This window comes from Rhagoletis zephyria, unplaced genomic scaffold (genome assembly GCF_001687245.7).
Source record: "Rhagoletis zephyria isolate East Lansing unplaced genomic scaffold, Rhagoletis_zephyria_1.1 Rzeph_scaffold_00503, whole genome shotgun sequence".
In the NCBI taxonomy this organism is placed as follows: domain Eukaryota; kingdom Metazoa; phylum Arthropoda; class Insecta; order Diptera; family Tephritidae; genus Rhagoletis; species Rhagoletis zephyria.
The window spans coordinates 199,100-214,763 of NW_016157587.1; the positions used below are offsets into that span (position 1 = coordinate 199,100).

A 15,664-nucleotide genomic window follows, 5' to 3' on the forward strand; every position below is an offset into this window, starting at 1 on the left:
AATAGAACTGGTCTAATGATTTGACGAAAGGGACATCGCGTTAGAAGACGGACAAGACAAACAAGCATTCGCGTACTTACGATCGAACGCGTCGGACCACATAGACGGGCTTCAACCCTATTAAGTTGCAATTCATAAGTAAAAATGTAAACGGTTAATGTGAATAAAGTTTGTTATTATACTTAAACATTAAAAATGACTATAATTCTGAAGAGCCATCCTACATATCGTTGCCTTAATATAGAAACGCCCTATCTCACATCGTCGCTGAAATACACAAAGCCGTAACTAACTAAAATCTTTTATTGCATAAAACGATTTGGGGCCATATAATGCGATCAAATGCATCATAATCAATTAAAACGTAAATTTTCGATTTTTAGTTAGTTACGGCTTTTTGTATATCAGCGACGATGTCAGATAGGGCCTTTCTATATTAAGGCAGCGATATATATATATATTTTTTTGTATATTAGAGTTGAAGTAGGTTTGTTTTTTGCTAAAAATTACTTGTTATTTTTTAATATCGTGCAACTGGTTAATGAAATGTGGTAATTTTAAAAGAAGTTACTACTGAAATAAAGATAATTAGGGCATTTCAAAATTTATGTCGTTTTCCTCTTAACATGGAATAACCCAAATACGAATTTTCCAAATATCTCGACACCTGTGTGATGATGTGGGTTCTGAGATAAGTTGGAAGTTTCAAGTCTAGCTCATCGTGAAGTTGGTTAAAAATTGCTTGCAAGATTAGATTACACACAGGTGAAAAATAATAAATACTTGTAAAAATAAAATACGTTTAAAGAGCTCTACAAAGTGACGTTTCCACAAAAATTTGCGATTTCTAAATCAGTCAAAGTATTCTTTATTTTTTATGAATTTGGGTGTACATTATTACATGTTTGTATGTACATTTTTTTTCGTAATTTGATTAATTGTGATAATGCCACATAAACTTATAATAGAACTACTCCAAATTTCCTTTAAGGCCTTTAATGCACTCACCTTTAATAGGATGACTTCTTATAATCCGTGGCGATAGTAGAACTCTTCTTGATTTCCCCTATGCCCTAAAATGGTTGTACGACGTTGAAATTTATGAGATTGCATGTAACTCAACTGACTAAATAGACTAGATACTCACACCTTGCTGGTAATTGGGATACCTTGTAAAAAATTTCTGTGTAGGACTTTTATGACGATTGCATTTGAAATTATGTATTTAGTAAAGTCGTATAATCTGGTATTTAAAAATATACTACTTACATTTGCTTATAATTTCGCTAATAGTCCTTAAAGCAAAGCGCGAAAAAGATCAAAGGTATTTCCCTTTTGGACTACGTATAGCAAATGAGATTTATTTTTGATTTGTTTGTATATATAGGTAAGTATATTCATATTAAGAAATTTTTTTCCAGGATTAAACGTATGTATTAATATAACTAAATATGCATTCATATGCAACGTTTATATGTAAGTATGTACAAAATGAATATAAATTAATAAATACAATATCTCTTGGAGCTACACAAATTAATTTCTTCGCGCTTAGTGGCAAGGTAGCAAGGGAACGGGTGCCCAATTAGCATTTCTATAGTCTTATGTACATATATCAGAAATTTAGCTAAATGTTCCTACTTTTTAATAAATGAACTTAATGTATATTTTTCTTTGATAAGTATGTTTAATGATATTTGCATAAACCATCATTTTACAATTTTGCAAAAGACAGTAAAAAGACTATGCAAGTTCAGACTACTAAAGGTTTTACAATAATCACACTTCTAATTTTTATTGCTTTTTGCTTTTCCCTGACTTAATGACAGATTCGTTTTATGCTCAGGTAAGACAAATGTATATCAGATTCATACAAGTTATGTTGAATAATTTTTTATGTAGATTAACTAACACATTATTCAGATTTCTTATTTATTGTAATAATGCCTTGTTCATCTTCTTTGGTTATGTCCTTGTCACCATAGCCCCAAAGCTCGTGTGAGCCATCACCAGTACGGGCGACACGCTTCTCAATGATTTCCGAAGATACAGATTTTAAGTCGTATGCCCAACCGATTTTAGCAAAGAAATCAATGAAAGCCGTGGTTAAATTCATGGAATAGTTGCCCCATTCGGCGGTTTTGTAATCCCAGGGGAAAACGTGATGGTAATTGTGCCAGCCCTCGCCGAAGGCAAACAGCGCGACACCGGGATTTTCAGATGGGTTAATGTTCCTGCAAAATTAAATTGAATTAAAGATGTAATTTTGTGTTTGTTATATTTACTACTCACTTATCATAGGGACGACCGCCAAATTTATGCGCAGCACTGTTGACACACCAGGTGACGTTCAACAAAAAGCACCAACGGAACATGGTCGCAACGAACCACGAGTTAATGAAGGACTCATCCCAAAAGTACATGGGAATAACGGTGGGCAGAATAAAGCATGCCAATGGCATCAACAACATGTAGTGTCTAATAAAGAATAAATTAACAAATTTCTCTTTATATATATATAACCTTAGTCGAAGAAACTTACTTCAACTGGAACATCAAAATGCGATCGGCGTGTAAATCAGTCAAATCTAAGCTCTTGCCCTTGGCAATCACATCCGGATGTTTCTTGCATAGCAACCAGCCAACATGCGAGAAGAAGAAGCCGCGTGTAGCATTGTGTGGATCGGCATCTGTTTCGGAGAATTTGTGATGCACGCGGTGATCACGCGCCCAGTGGTAGGCAGCGTCTTGGAAAGCGCATGTATTGAAAGCAATCAAGATAAGACGCAATGGCCATTTAGCTTTGTAAGAGCGATGGGCCCACAAACGATGTGCGCCAGCCGTGATGCCCAAGACACCAATGGAATAGAGGAAAATCGCTGAAATATAAAAAACATAAATGGAGTTATAAATAAACATCGAATCAAGATAGCAGTTCATTGAATAAAAAATTGATGTGACAGTCAACTTTTGTGAGAATTTTTATTAAAATGCACCAACTACATATTCTCAACGTATTTTTATGGTAATTATGGCTGAGTTTGTAGCAGTGCATTAAACTTCCGGCAATTAGCTACCTTTACACTCGTGTGCCGCTCAGTAATTAAATCAATTGCAATACATTAGGAAATAGGGTTTTAAACCAACAGGTGTTGGAAAAAATTTACACGCAAGCAGCTTGCATGCAAATGTGCGGCTACTAAAAGTGAAATTAACACCTGGAACATTTTTTTTTTTTGCTGATATGTAGTAAATATTGAATTAACACTACCGTAACTAACTATTAATACTTAATAAAAAAATACTTACAAAAGAAAACTGTTGGCCATTTCGCAGAGGTGAAGAGTAGCCAAGCTCCATATAATGCCGCAACATGCAGGTATCCGAAGAGAATTATATTTCGCCAAACCAATTTTAGTTTACGTTTTTCTGCGCGCTTACGTAGATTCACATCAATGGCCAGCGCTCCATCGGCCGTGTCGGCATCACATTCAAACAAGACGCCAGTTTGCTTAGATGGACCCAAATTATTGCCATCGGCATTCTCAGCGGATAAAGTACCCAGAGTATTGTGATTTATTGATGCATCCCTTGGTGCCATGTTGATACTAAAAACGAAAGAAACAATTCGAGAAAAGTTTGTTAATTTTTTTTACAATGTCTGTGTATTTTTTTTTGTATATTTTTAATTAAAATTTTTTTGAATTATATTTTGCTTAAATTTAATTCGAAGCTTACGGCTTTTTCACTCAATATTTATTAAATATATATGTATGNAGTATTGTGATTTATTGATGCATCCCTTGGTGCCATGTTGATACTAAAAATGAAAGAAACAATTCGTGAAAAGTTTGTTAAATTTTTTTTTTACAATGTCTGTATTTTTTTTTGTATATTTTTAATTTTATTTATTTTTAATTATATTTTATTTTACTACGTTTCATTTAAAACATACTTAAATTTAATTCGAACGTTACAGCTGTTTTCACTCAATATTTATTTAATATATGTACATACATACATACATACATATGTATGCATATATGTATGTACATATCATTATCAACAAATTTGCAGTATTGTCCATTTTTTCTATGCATTATTGTGATATTTTGCCTAGATTAGCTGAAGGCATGACTTTTACTACCAAACAGCCACTTTTCTAATAAATCTGTATTTTTTTTTGTTTATATAGCAGAAGTAGACGACTGATCACGTGTGAATTGTTGCATATTGCATGCACATACATGCCTATCTTTCTTGCTAATGAAATATTTTTTGAAAAATTCCATGACAGCACAAATACTGCTCCATAAGAATGTGTAATGTTTATTAAACACACCCTGCAGGAAAATAAGCAATTTAGCGCACGTATACCGCCGCTGTGACTAAAACTGATTATTGAATACATATGGGACAAATATGGGACATTAAATTACGAACATTTTGCACCCCGTATAAACCAAATAAATAAACAGAAAATTGGTTAAAAGAGGACCGTTCCGAATAATATCGGACGGATCATCACCGTACTCGTTACGCTTACATAATCATTCTAAATCTGTAATATTTACATAGATATGTATGTATGTACATTAGGGTGATCATTAATATCAAATGAACGATTTTTTTCAGTCTCCCCTCCTCAATCACTAATACCACGGTTACAGATATCACATATAAATTTTGTTCAGATTCCTCTATAGAGACTCAAAAAATTAAAATTAATTTTTTTTCGACTAATACCCAAAACTACCTATACGAAGATATTACATATAAATTTTGATTCCGATTGGAGTCGGTTATGACGTCTTCATAGGGTAATCTGAACTTTGAGCCCTGTGCGACAAGCCTTAAACGATTTTAATCGGGATACAAATTTATATGTGATATCTTCGGCAATAGTAGCATCGACATAGGGGGGGAGGCTTAGGAAATCTGATGTAAAAATTTGCTTCCTACATTTAAGGCCCACCCTAATGTACACATCTACTAATATACGTAAATGCATTCAACGGATGAACTTAAGCTGATGACACAATGCTCTACATATGTATGTATGTATGTAAGAATGCTTTTAAATATGCACATATTTCAATTTCCAGCGTTTTGAGGGATTAGAAGTGATAAAGATAGTTTAGTGCAAAGGCAATGAAAGGGTGTGAATTAATATAAATTGAATGACCCTACGAAACCTATTTACATATATGTATAACTTTAAGCAGTGTTAATGCAAAGTGATTATATTAACTCATCTCATAAAGCGGTTTTGCCTCCCAGGTATAGTGCCGACGTACCAGTTGGAAATTTATCGCTATGTTTTTTTTGTTTAATAATATGTAACTATTTTCTTAAAATAAAACAACTTAACAGTATCCAATAACCCAAAAGTGAAGTTTTATGTTACAATTAACAATGGTTTCACCTGTTTTTCTTCATAAACCATGCTCGAATTCTAAAAGACTCTTTTGGGCGGTTGGTTTATAAAAACCTTCTGAGCTGATGAAGGGTTAAATTTTATTTTTATTTTTTTCCAGCTGTGATTTCTCGTTTATAAAGCATGTCTGTCGATTTGTATGTGACAATTCTAAGCACTCAATATATCTACATATCTGTCCATTTTTTCTGGAGCATACCTTGTTCATATGCCAACAATCTCAGAGGTCAAAAGTGTGCACCCGAATAGACACAAATTTTAATGAGCACCCAAATTCATGCGAGCAATGTTTTTGTTTACATATATAAAGAAATCCACGCGCCACCAGCGAAATTGAGGGTTTTAATCTACATTTTATGCGTACATATGTAAATAAGTACTTATTGGCAAGCCAAGTCGCACTTTATTTTACGTTGTTTTTGTTTTTCCATATAAGTATGTACATACAATTGTGTAAATGAGTGTGTGCATATTTTTAAGATCGGACTACTTTATCAGCATGAACCGAAATTTTATTATCTCCATAAACTTGGCAAGAGTGTTGGAGGGATTCTCCAGTGACATTTATTTGACATTTGTTGATAATTTTCAGAATATTAGGTGCAATCCCGTATTCCTTGGACTAATACTAGTAAAAAAAAATTTTAATTCGCTCAGAGCGAGAGAGTAACAAGTACGGAATCGCTTTCTAGTAAAAAATGGTAACGTCTGTCAACTTCAACATAACCTCATCGCGAGTCTTCCGAGTTTACTCTGCCACGAAAAATCTTTTAATAAAAAACCAGCTGTAATTTGAAGGCGGCACAAAACTGTCAATTTTCCAACCTCAGGTCGTACATAAAAAAGTTTTTAGTTAGAAGAACTCTTCAAACAATTTTCTGAGTGCTGAGAATCTATTAGTCTAAAATGAGTCTTTCATTTGTCATCCTGAGATCCGTCAACCAGTCGGACTCTTTCGCTCTCATAAATTACGAGTTAAACTTTACGTAGCGGAAAAGTATATTAATAACCAGAATTATAAAGAATACTTGTTTTTAAGAGCCTATTTCCACCAAAGGCTTAACTGCTGTTATTTTAACATGTGTTCATAAAAAAGGTTTATTTCTTAATGTTTGCTATTTTCCTTTCGTTTGCTTCTGCTTAATAGGTGGAACTACTCCCTTCGAGTTGTAATCTCCATTTTCCAATAGGCTTAAACTGCAGTTAAGGCTTGGTGGAAATCAACTATAAGTTATGCGGTAACATATATAAAAAAAATATTCGGACGAATTGATTACCCCCGTTGGTTAATAAAATGTCTAAAGTTTGTGCAAAACTCAGGAAAATTTTATATGTGGAAGGATATTTTCTTTCATGCAAAAAATATTGTCTAACATATTTTGCGTGGAAGAAGCGTTAAAAAATTGCTAAAAATCAACGCTATTTTTTAGCAACTTCAAACTTTCACTTTGTTATACTAAAATTGAATGGGCGAAAAAAATGCATATTTATCAGAATTTTTCTAAACAATCTGATTAGAAAGTTGCAAACTAGTACGCAAGTTTATTGAATTTTTCGGACTTTTGCACAAAGTTTGGAGATCTAATTTTTTATGTTTTTTGTTGTAGTATGCACTATCTATATTTTTATAAAAAAAAATAGCGAAAAGAACTTAGAATAAAAAGCTTTGCAAACATTGTGAAAAATTCTCTATGCCGATACTTTTGTCCGGCACTGTATGTACATATGTATGTATGTCATTAGGACAATTCCGGCATTACATAAGTTGTAACATAAGATTTGTTCAGTTTCCGTATGCAACTTACTAGACGTGCTGTTTAGTAAAACAGTGAACGGATTCGACCCATTTTCAGCATAATTAGTCGAAAAGTATCTACATTACAGCGCCTCCCCGTACTTTAAATTTGCCATAACATACATCCATATTTACTAAATGTTTTACGTATGTATGTGCTACTTTCAGTCATCCAACAATTAAATTTAATGGAGCACAATAGACCTACCGGTCGCAAAGCTATATCTAAATATCTACTGCATTACTGCATTTAATAAAGCGCAGTCACTAAAAAAAAATATGTGTATGTATGTATGTACATACATTTTAATATTAATGTGTTTTACTTACACGCATACATAGGCAAACTTTAATTGAAAATTCACATTAAAAAGTGTCATATAAAATAAATTTATGCAAAAGGCCACGTGCACTTGAATCACCGGCCGGTCGCAATTGAACGAAAGCCCTAGACTTTATTAGAATCGCTGCGAAATGCAGGACACGATTTCAATTGTTGCATGCCGATGCACATATTTGTATGTGAGTGGGTGACTAAGCTCTCACATATATGTACGTGTATATTTACATGAGGGTGTACCTTAACGGCAACGAAGTCAACTTTATCGAGTTTGCTTAATTAAATGAACTTTTTACCAAACTATTTTGTACGCTTATCACTATGATGTGATGCGAACTGTTATCGTCACATTAGCGAATTCGAACGTTAGGTAACTAGACGCCTTCATAAATATTAATGCTTAACAATCTTTTAATCATTTAATTATTATTCGCATTGATTAAAACAATGATTTATGGCTTACCGCATACTAGACAGACCTTCATATTACTAACATTAGGTTCTTTGTTATTATTTCGTCTTGAGGTGAGGTGAGTCACGAAAGAACAACGGCTTTAGGAGAAACCAGAGGCCAGATTTGGATTTCCCACGACAGTCTGGTCTACATTACTGGAACGATTTGGCTAAGGATTGTAAATTTGGCTGCATTTCCAAAAATTGTTTGTGTAATCTTTATGATGCTACAATAATATCAACAGATAAATACTTTTGCCATTGTTTAAAGAAAATCATTTTAATTAGACATTAAAGTTAGTGAAATGTAAACAAAATATTTTTTTTTTAGATTTCAGCCCATTCTAGCCCCCTATTAATGTTTTTATTCGTCCAAAACTTTATTTTATAGGGGGCTAGACCGAGAATATGGGCATTTTCTATTAAGTATATCCATTTTGTTTTTAACGAAGATTACTGCATTCACATCAATTTTTTGGGCGATTTACTTTCAGTGGCAAGAATAATTTTTCAAAACAGTATCTTCAAGCCTTGGCCTAGTTAATTGTTTTTAAATTTTTAAATTGCCTTCAACTTGACGAAAGTTGATCAACTTACCTACATATGACTTATTAACAACCAACATCAACTAGTTCTTCAACTGCTTGAAAGATAAATGAGCGTGTGTACACCGCGCTTAATGTACACATATTAAATACATTAAAATGTTAATTGTATTCGTACTTGCATATAATAAAATTACTATAATTCATTGCCAAACTAACTTAAATAAGTCTAAAAGGTCGTTCACAGCAAAACGCATTTGCCGAACCGCCAACCAATGAACCTCCAAAGTGACGAAATTGGTGTGAATACCATTATTATACATATTTATGTAAGTACGGACAATCGACTTTCCACTTTTTACGTGTGAATAATTTAATAACACATGTACTGCTTTATTAAATATAAATACTATACATGTATGCACATTAGGGTGATCAAAAAAAAAAAACCTAACGAATTTATGGCCTTAAAAGGGCCTATTTACTGAGAAGGAAATTCACCCACTTGGACATATTTGTATTCCAATTTTAAACGGTGTCGGTGGGCATTTGAAATTTTCCATGTAAATAACATGTAAACATATTTGTTTTCATTAAAAATGTTATAAGTACCGATTGAGAAGAATTTTTTTCTTCTAGGGCATTTAATTCTCCAAAAAATGACTCTAAATTTGATTGTCTAGACGCAACAATGAATGTCAAAAGAAAAGAGAAATGTGCAGTTTTGGGGCTTTATGATGGGAAAAATTCATGCTAAATGAAAAAACTTAAACTAAAATGATACAGAATGTTTAGAAAATGTTGATTATGAACTAGATTTGTCAGAGAAGAGAAAGTTTTAATCAATTTATTTATTTATTATTGCCTTTTTAAACATTAATATTCATTTTAATTGTTAATAAAAGTCAGTAGTGGAATAGTTTCGTAATAAAAATGAATGCAAGGCATACTAGAGTGTGCCACAATTTTTTTTAAATCTCTTCCTTTAACATGTTTTTGTTATTCTCGCGTCGCGAACTAGGAAGCTTAAAAATTTTCGAGAATACTCTCGAGAGAGCGAAAATGACAGCACATTTGCAGGGGAAGTTGCAAGTTGCAAGCTTAACTGGATTTTTGTTGGAAAAATTTTTAGTTGTAACTATTTTCCAGTAAGCTGATGGTATGATTTTTGGGGGCAATTCAAACTAATAAAAGAATTGTTTCTGGAGCTTTTATAGTTGAAATTGACAAAGTAAGCCTATTTAAAGATACTGGATACTTTTTTTTTCTTTACGAATACGAAAACAGAGCTAGTTATTCGCGTGATAAATTACATAGAAATTGAATAAACAACTTATGTAACGTACGTTCAATGGACTTAAAAAATTCTTTTTGAGAACTTAAAAAAAAGTGGACTTAGCACCTTGGCATCTTTAGGTTGCGTTAAGTTGTTTTGGCCGCAAACACTTTACTGTTGGCACACCCTAATGCCTCACATATGTATGTAAGTACTGCGCTGACACAATATACATACAAACATACATATGTATGCACATATGTAATTTCGATATTAAAGTCCGACTGTACTTTCTCTAAAATTATTTTTTGCACAATTGAAATGAGTAGAAGTGGTCACTGTTGACATACATAAATAGCTTATTTATACCTACACGTGATGTGTTGAGTAAGGCGAACTGGTTTTTGCATTACTTTTTTTTCAAATTTGATATGTCATACATATGTATGTAGGTGTGTAACTCAATTTGTTGGGTAAGCTAAAGGTTATTTATTACCAGTTATGGAAAGTTAAATTTCCAAATTGTATCGAAATTCCGAAAAAAATTTACCAAAATTAGGTAAGTGTATCTAAAAAGTAAATATGTATGTATATGTTTTTATATGCAAAAATTTTTTGTTGTAGTAGGAGAGCCTCTCTTTTCGACACGTTATCAACTTGTTGACGCACATTAAACAAATTTTGGCTATGAAAAATTTCTTTGGAAGAAAATTTCTCGAGCATTACGAGACCAAACTATCAGCCTCACTGCGAGTGTCGTGTCGTGTCGAGTACAATGCGTTGTTCGATAGTCGAGTCGTATACTTTCAAATTCAAAAAGGTGTAAAAAAAGTAAAATTGTATCTAGTATTCCATCACCGGTTATTACTGTTCCGATTCCCTCTTTATCTATGTATTAGGGTGGTCCTTAAAACGATCAACAGAAACGGCCCGCCTTTACTTGTATCTACGTTCGAAATAAAAACATCCACGAAAATTTCAAAATTAAAAACATAAATTTAGGGGCCGCTACGAGTGTTTCAAACATGATTGAAGGGTATCGCCAATCTAAATAGGGGTTAGGTCGCCGAAACAATAGCCCTTGGTTGGGTAAAACCCCCCGAGTCATTCCGATACGTAGAACTGGCTGTCGTGGGAATGACACCCCTATCACAGCCAGCCAGCTCCATCCCACTCAACTAACACCCCTCTCCCCGTTTCCGGGGCCTATCGTTAGTTGGGCTTGACGACAATAATTGAAGCCTGAACCGAAATAGGCGGGGCTTAGTAGTGTCGCTACAACAAAAACAACAGGGGTTGAAAAAATTAAAATTTTCCCAATTGCAACAATTCGATCAAATTTTGGCTTTGATCAGCTATAACGCTACGCTTAGAAAATAAGTTTAAATAATATGACAAATATATCAGATTTCGAGAAATTTTTTTTTGAAATTTTTGAGGAAAAAAAAAAAATTATTTATCGTCGATGTCTTTATTTTGTGCGCAGAACATAACAAAGGGGTGTCCCACACTAAACTTAGTTGTTAACATCATTGTGTCCACCCTAGTATGTAGATATGTACATATATTCTAATTTTCTTCGTTAAAGTTTGCACTGATGAGCATATCGCTGATGGGACACGTAATACCTGCATTACAAAACCGCGTAACTGACATTTGCTGCCAAAAATTGGATTTGATCACCGAAGCTCTACGCTCAAGCCTTATCCATTCGTCCTGAAGTATACTAGCCAGAAATGCGATTTTGCGTTATCTTGATACCTATGCGGTTTTGCATTTTGCTGATACGCGGTTTAGCACTTTAAACGACGATATGTATTATGCATATACAGATGTTTGAATTTAAGTACATTCCTATATGGAATATATTTTGTTTGCATATACTAATTCACATATAAATACATATGTACATGCATACATGGACGCAGGCGGATGCGGCGTTAATCGATATGTCTACATGTCAATATACACAAANTTATCCATTCGTCCTGAAGTATACTAGCCAGAAATGCGATTTTGCGTTATCTTGATACCTATGCGGTTTTGCATTTTGCTGATACGCGGTTTAGCACTTTAAACGACGATATGTATTATGCATATACAGATGTTTGAATTTAAGTACATTCCTATATGGAATATATTTTGTTTGCATATACTAATTCATATATAAATACATACATGCATACATGGACGCAGGCGGATGCGGCGTTAATCGATATGTCTACATGTCAATATACACAAACAGGCAAATACATAGCAACAACAGAAAGTCGTAGCCACCAAAAAATACGACGCAATTTCGGCTTTTACCACTAAACGGAAAATTTACTAATCTTGGTACAAGTTACTTTTTTTTTTTTAATTTAACCACTTCACTTACCACTAGTTTTTTGCTTCAATCTACAAAATTAAATAAACCTACGCGAATTTTCGCTATGCTAGGAAAATGAAAAGCGAAACAAAAATTTGTCAGCTTATTTGGCACGTCAACCACTTTGCGCAAAAACTCTAATTTGGCACTTTTATCAACAAAAAATGAAATAACACAACCGTTTATAAAATGAAAGAAAATCAGAATAGCAGCACGAGCACTGAAAAGCCCGCTTTAGATCAGTGTCGATTGGAGAGGCGCCTTCCGACCGTTGCACGACCGTTTCGCTTGACGTTGCCCGGCAAATTGCTGATTGCGCTCACAATTCGCCAACTACTACTGGCGGCGGCTGCTGGTTGGTGCTCTTCGGACGCGCTGTGTCCACGTATGTATGTAGCGCTCTAAGTTGGCTGATTCGTTAACCGATCGTGGGATCACCTTCGCATTTAGAAGTATGTATTTGACTTTGCGAAATAGTTGCCCTTGCACACCCGCCCTTTTGTCTCGACTCACCTTATCGGGACGGGAGTTATTTTCGTACAGTTTTGTGTGCTTACAAATATATTCGTACAACGTAACTTTGTATACATTGCCGTTCATTTGCCGGGAGAACGTTATAACCCAAAAATTGTCGGTCGTCAAGCTTTCTACGTCAAAAAAATTCATAACGACATCTATCTGTAAATTGCCTCTCATAAAAAGGGCGAATATTTTCTTACAACTTTACTCATTTTCACTTTACTTAGCAACTATAACAAGAAAAGAGTCACTCAGTGCTCAAAATAAATAAAATAAAACCAAAATACGGCTTAGNTTTACTTAGCAACTATAACAAGAAAAGAGTCACTCAGTGCTCAAAATAAAAAATAAAAACAAAATACGGCAACAAAATTTAAGGCATTACCCTCTCGTTTAAATTTTGACTTGTCGCATTTTACCGTTATACGGGCTAATTTTGTTTAATGCGAAAATCTAATTTTAAAGTAGTTTTTCTCGCGCTTTTATTTGTCATTTATTTGTTTATTTTTTATTTTTTTTTTAGTTACGACTTTCTTGCACAAATGTTTCAATTTTACCTTTGCTCTCGTCGTCGCTTATTCCACTAGCGTAGCTCTAATGGTGCTTATTTTTGAGCACTTAATAGTGAAACCGTTAAATGCTCGTTTACTACTGGCAATCAGAGCGTTGTGTCCAGCGCCTTATATTAAAGTGAAGAATGCTTTCTTCGAAGAATTGATTAATCTTATTTTTAATATGTATATATATTTTATTTTTAAAGTATATAGGGAGTAGATGATAAGTTCTAGAATTGTGATTGGCCATTTTGCCAATATTTAAAATTGTGCAAAATTGCAAAAAGCTTATCTGGTTGAGNCAAAAAGCTTATCCGGTTGAGCAAAATAAAGCATAAGTGATAACAAGAATCTCCCTTAATTCAAAATAAATAAATTACGAGATGAAGAATCATTTATTGAAATGTGTATGTACATGTATGTTAGGGCGGGTCGATTCCCAACCCCCCCCCCCATAAAATCGCATATGCGGAAAATGCTCTTCGCATCGTTCTGAACCACTTTGCTTAAGAAACTATGGGTCTAAAACCAATTTCGAGCCAGCGAGTTTTAAGGGAATTTTCATATAAGGTAGTACCAAATTTTGTCGGAAAAACTTAAATAAATAGCTGATTTTTTTTAATTACTTCAATAACTAAGTTTTTAAGTCCTGCGTGCTTTCCAAGCGTGGTAATTTTGTTCTCGACTATAACCTGTCACAACCATAACACTTTCACAATTTTTTTTCCGTTCCGTTACTGGTTAGCAGTTGAACGTATCGTTCAGTTCCTTGTATTTGACATAGAACTTGTGGGTTAGGAAGTGATGGGTCTTCAAATTCTAAATATTCCTTCAAATGGTTATGCGGAATGTAGTAATTGGCGGTTCTTTTAAAATATTGTCATCATCCAAATCTATCATACAGAAATAATTGGAGCAGTCAAAATTAATTTTACATTTCTTGTACTCTCTAAATTCTTTTATTGCCTTTCGCGTACTGATTTATGATCATTAGTATTCTTCTAGAGTTTTTAAGTTACAAGGTGGTGAACTTGTTACAACGTACAATCGTTAAAATTCGATCGGCCTTGGTTAGCCAACGGGAGTGCGCTACAGGTCCATGTTTTATGTTAGCTATTTTTTTTGTCGGGAGCCAGCAAGGCGTACTTTTAGACCGATTTCAATAATTTTCAATGGTTTGCTTTTATTTGGCAAGCCCAATAACCATACCAATTGATCGAACGGCTACCGAGATTCGCATATATGGTCATATATGGTGGGCGGTGCCACGCCCATTTTCCAAAACTTTATCATAAACCTATTTTTTGCTAAATAATTATTGCAAACATCAATTTTGAATAAATTAGCTACAGTATTTAGTGATTTATCGGAGAGTTCGTATTTCTCTAAATAACCGTTATATGGGTTGTGGGCGTGGTTATAATTCGATTTTATGTGTAATCAAGGTAATCATAAGTGGGCGTGGCTACGCTTATTTTCCAAAAATTTATAGTATTCTTCTTTGTTGTTTTTTATTAGCTATTTGTTTAAGTTTTTCCCACAAGATTTTGTATTACCTGATATGAAAATTCGCTGGCTCGAAATTCGTTTCAGACCCATAGTTTCTTAAGCAAAATTGCTCAGAATGATCCGTAGAGCATTTTCCGCATATGCGATTTTTCCGTTTTTCTGATCCCCTACAAATCGACCCGCTCTAATACGTAGATATGTAGACAGACTTAAAACTTAACAAGTTGTACGGCAATGCTGACCAGCGAGGTGAATAAGAACAATAATAACAACTCCCTATACTGATATATATGATATACTGAGGGAAATTGACGAGTACACCATAGCCTTGACTTATAGACCAATCGAGAGACGAGTGGGAAGTCTCATGGTCTTTATGGCCGATGTTTAATAAGAAACGAATAGAAAAAGTTTTGACGTTAGGAATTAAGTGAGAATTTTTACCAGCGTTATCACAGGACACTGTCCTACGTATTGAACCAATGCTCCAAGACATATATCGACAAGTTTTGTTTGCTGAAGAAGGAATGAGGAATGTATTGACCATTTCCAATACCAATTTCCAACTCTTCGATTTTTCATAAGCGGACTTCTACAATATATATATGCCCACGTATGTGTAGTTACACTTCGGAATAGCTATAGGAATTTTTGGACAATGAGCTGATCGCAATTCCATTTAGGAGGCCGTACAGTGGTAATGAGTATGTGCGCTCGTCTAAGAGTGCAGCAAGAATTATCCAGCAATGAAATTCATGAGAATTTTGAAACATTGTCTATCAACGTGAACGCAAAATTTGCAGACATTTTGACAAAAAAAAAAAAAATTGGAAAAAAAAAGTTTTACAAAAATAAGCCGGAAAAA

General features: G+C 34.0%; 1 protein-coding gene across 2 annotated transcripts; it reads right to left on the reverse strand.

Moving 5' to 3' along the window:
• Positions 1–1,229: 1,229 nt before the first annotated feature.
• On the reverse strand, positions 1,230–13,425 carry LOC108360003 (acyl-CoA Delta(11) desaturase-like). Of its 2 annotated transcripts, none has more exons than XM_017612134.1 (5): positions 13,294–13,425; positions 3,310–3,608; positions 2,543–2,879; positions 2,293–2,478; positions 1,230–2,234 (listed from the first exon to the last, which is right to left on the reverse strand). In XM_017612134.1, the coding sequence occupies exons 2-5, from the start codon at positions 3,599–3,601 to the stop codon at positions 1,916–1,918; spliced, it is 1,134 nt and encodes a 377-aa protein (XP_017467623.1). In that variant the 5' UTR covers positions 3,602–3,608; positions 13,294–13,425; the 3' UTR covers positions 1,230–1,915. The 2 variants fall into 2 exon arrangements, with proteins under 2 accessions (XP_017467623.1, XP_017467622.1); XM_017612133.1 differs by lacking the exon at positions 13,294–13,425 and adding an exon at positions 12,227–12,576 and having other exon boundaries at positions 1,813–2,234.
• Between the last annotated feature and the right edge of the window lie 2,239 nt (positions 13,426–15,664).

Coding starts and splice junctions, on each gene's coding strand:
- LOC108360003 (XM_017612134.1), bottom strand. CDS start 3,601: ATGGCACCAAGGGATGCATCAATAAATCACAATACTCTGGGTACTTTA. Junction 2,479..2,542: donor ATTTTGATGTTCCAGTTGAA/GTAAGTTTCTTC, acceptor ATTCTTTATTAG/ACACTACATGTTGTTGATGC. Junction 2,235..2,292: donor GGCGGTCGTCCCTATGATAA/GTGAGTAGTAAA, acceptor TTAATTTTGCAG/GAACATTAACCCATCTGAAA.